Source organism: Salvelinus fontinalis, unplaced genomic scaffold (assembly GCF_029448725.1).
Source record: "Salvelinus fontinalis isolate EN_2023a unplaced genomic scaffold, ASM2944872v1 scaffold_1957, whole genome shotgun sequence".
NCBI lineage: Eukaryota > Metazoa > Chordata > Actinopteri > Salmoniformes > Salmonidae > Salvelinus > Salvelinus fontinalis.
Genome location: NW_026602166.1, coordinates 20,214 through 23,770, shown reverse-complemented (window position 1 = coordinate 23,770; position 3,557 = coordinate 20,214). Strand labels below are relative to the sequence as shown.

At 42.1% G+C, this 3,557-nt stretch overlaps 1 protein-coding gene across 1 annotated transcript; it reads left to right on the top strand.

The window, feature by feature from the left end:
• The first annotated feature begins 169 nt into the window (after positions 1-169).
• LOC129850356 (equistatin-like) lies at positions 170-2,066 on the top strand. Its single transcript, XM_055916804.1, has 5 exons — positions 170-251; positions 761-824; positions 1,525-1,656; positions 1,767-1,865; positions 1,945-2,066. The coding sequence occupies exons 2-4, from the start codon at positions 773-775 to the stop codon at positions 1,847-1,849; spliced, it is 267 nt and encodes an 88-aa protein (XP_055772779.1). The 5' UTR covers positions 170-251; positions 761-772; the 3' UTR covers positions 1,850-1,865; positions 1,945-2,066.
• The last annotated feature ends 1,491 nt before the right edge of the window (positions 2,067-3,557 follow it).

The window sequence follows — 3,557 nt, the reverse complement described above, 5'->3', positions numbered from 1 at the left end:
AGTGAAAGATGTCGAACATATTAATAGTAAAGTAAAGATACCCCCAAAGATTACTTGAGTAGTACTTTCACATAGTTTTACTTTAGTTCTTTACGCCACTGGATAATGGCTGACATCGGAACTCTCATTGGGTTAATGAGGCAAATAGTCACACCTGTGACAGGTCCTTTAAAAGGAGAGGTGGAAGAAGTAGACCATAACTCACAGACAACAGAGAGACAACCAGTGAATCCCTTGGAAGAGTGCAGAAGGTGAGATTGTGACATTATTTAATAGACTAGCTGCCCCTTTAAATGGCACCTTAATCTTATGTGTCCCCGGTCAAATGTAGTGCACTATATAGGTCCCCATTTTGTGGATGACACCCCCCCCCCCCTAAAATTAAGAGCATAGACTAACAGTTACCTTTGCAGTAAATTGGTAGTCTCTGACTAGATCTAGGATGATTCCCTATGTAGTGCACTGTGGGCCTTTGTCAAAGGTGGTTCACTACAAACGGAATGAGGAGCCATTTGGAAAGGATCCATATTCCTGTGTGCCAGGCTTATCTATCGTATGTGGTTGAAGAGATGATACCGGAGTTTTGGCAATAGCTTAGTAGTGCCGTGTTGCCCGTACTCGGTTCTTGGGGTCCTCTGGACTGGGTGTAGGAAATGCTGCCTCAGCCGTTGAACCGTTTGTACTTAACACAGGGTTTCCATAACCTCTCCTCGAGTACCAACAGCCATTCCAGATTTAAAATGCTCTCTTTCTCTCTCAGGAGACTATCACAATGGCGATATTGACCATCATTCTGCTTGTCAGCACAGCTTTTGCTCTGGGAGGTGAGAGTTACATACTTCACACTTACTCACCAACATTTTAATAAAACATTAGTGGGTGTTGCTCTGTCCTATTCACACACGTAGGTATTAATGTTTCTTTTCATAACCCGTTGTCCCTTGGACACCCTCTGAGGGGGCAACCATTATCAACTGTGACACTGGAGAATTTAAGGTTTTGTTTTGCTCAAGGGCACAGACAGATATTTCAACTTGTCATCTCAGGGATAAAAACTAGCAACCTTTCAGTTACTGGCCCAACTCTCTAACTGCTAGTCTACCTGCCACTCCTCGAGTTCCAGAGATGTATATTGGTGTCTAGATGCTGGCCTGAGGTATTCTGATATGAACTGTTTCATACATTCAACTGGATGTATGATTGGATTGTCTAGCAACTATCAGGAAATAACACTGATACAATTTACCCCCACTTTCAGTCTTTGTTTCATCAGCTGTTATACAAAAAACAGAAATGGAATTTTGCCTGCATAGGGCTTTTAAAAAAGTAGCAGAATTTCAGTATTTAGCTAGTTAGTACGTAGGTTACTTCTGAAGTGGAACCCTAATCCGTATAAACTACTTCTGACTAGGGGGAGTAGGGTCCCAAATGGGACGCAAACCAAGATTCTGGGATGTATGTCCAGCAATGTATATTATGTCCATACATTTTGTCCACATTACAATGTTTGTTACCTGTGTCCAGATGCTACGATACGACCCAAGACCCCATGTGAGCGTGCTAGAGATGCCGCGACACATGGCCCAATTGGAGCCTACATCCCAACGTGTGACACCGCAGGACAATACACCCCTAAGCAATGTTGGGGCTCTGCAGGTGAACACGGACGCACATACACACTAAATTCTCCAATTCAGTTGAATGTGACACTTCAATGTGTTAGTGTAATATGTCTATTGTTTATGGAACATGTCTATTTCTGGTAGGTTACTGTTGGTGTGTGACCAGTACCGGACAGAAGATCCAGGGTACTGAGACTCCACCAGGCACTGCTCCAATCAACTGCTAGCAACTGTTCCACCAAGGTGTATATACATACTCATTCACTAAATGTTACTACTTTGCAGCTGATTCTGGATGTTAATGTTATGTCTGTAATTGTAGGTGAAAGGCGTTGGAATGAAGATGTTGGAAAGAAGACGTTGAAATGATTGACAGTTGTCTTTACTGTACTACAGGAACTGATTCACATCCCATATAAACAGATTAAATGGTTGAATTACTTACTTTATTGTTGGTGTGATAAATTGTTCAGGATATCTGAACCAATCCATTTCTGGGAAATAGAGGAAGTAGGACTGTTATGGTGACTGTATTACCACTACATTGGCGGTTACAGGACAATAAGGCAATGAAATACCACGTGACCATGGAGTAATTGGGCTTCTCCAAGCTCTGATGCTGGTGATGGTCATTAGTAGTCTACCACACTTGTTAACTGCCTGGTACTCAGCACTCTATTGTCCCTCTAATCACTCTGACATCATTGCAAATGTAATTTGAAAATCTAAATCACTTCATGAGTTCATGTTGGCCAACATTTCTATAAGCTATGCAATTGGGTGAGAACAGACTGATGGCTTCTATTAAAAAGAGGAGGATCCCATCTGCTTCTACAGGCTAAGAATACTATATCAACAGTACCAGGCAAGTTTTAACACACCTACTTATTCCAGGGTTTTCAGTTATAATATTTTCTACATTGTGGAATAGTCAATTATGGAATCATATCTTAAACAAATCAAACTATATTGAGATTCTTCAAAGTAGCCACCCTTTGCCTTTACAGCTTTGTACACTCCTAGCATTCTCTCAACCAGATTCGTGAGGTGGTCACCTGGAATGCATTTCAATTAACTCAACATTTATTTGACACATGCTAATTTTAGTGTGTAGCAATGCTAGTTCCGACAGTGTAGTATTATCTATCAATTCCCCAACTACCTAATACACATATCTAAAGGTGTGAATATGTACATATAAGTATATGGACAAGGTGTAAAATACACGTGATAAAAGTAATGTAAACAGAGGCATTGTGTAAAGTGGCCAGTGTTTGGGTCTCAATGTAGGCAGCAGCCTCTGAGTTAGTGATTGCTGTTGAGCAGTCTGATGGCCTTGCAATAGAAGCTGTTTTTCAGTCTCTCGGTCCAAGCTTTGATGCACCTATACTAACCTTGCCTTCTGGATGGTAGCTGTGTGAACAGGCAGTGGCTCGGGTGGTTGATGTCCTTGATCTTTTTGGCCTTCCTGTGACATCGGGTGCTGTAGGTGTCATGGAGGATAGGTAGTTTGCCCCCGGTGATGCGTTGTGCAGACCGCATCACCCTGTGGATAGCCTTGCGGTTGAGGGCGGTGCAGTTGCCGTACCAGGCTGTGATACAGCCCGACAGGATGCTCTCTGGTGCGTGACGTTGGTGTACGTTTATCATATTTTTACAGGGACAGTGCACATTAATCAACGTTTCAGTAAAAGTGACGGTTTTAGCCAGCTGGCTAATTTTCAACCGCAGTCCCTGGGCAGGTTATTAAAAACAATTACAATATAGAAAATCATTGAGCAGTGATTACACGCAGAGCAACATAGGGCAAGACATAGCATACAGACAGAGCAGCAAGACAAAATTCATAAAAGCAAAAAATTGTTTCCACACCTCACAAGCTTAGGGTCTTAATAGTCAGTGGGTACAACATCTCCAATGCACTTCCTTATAAAT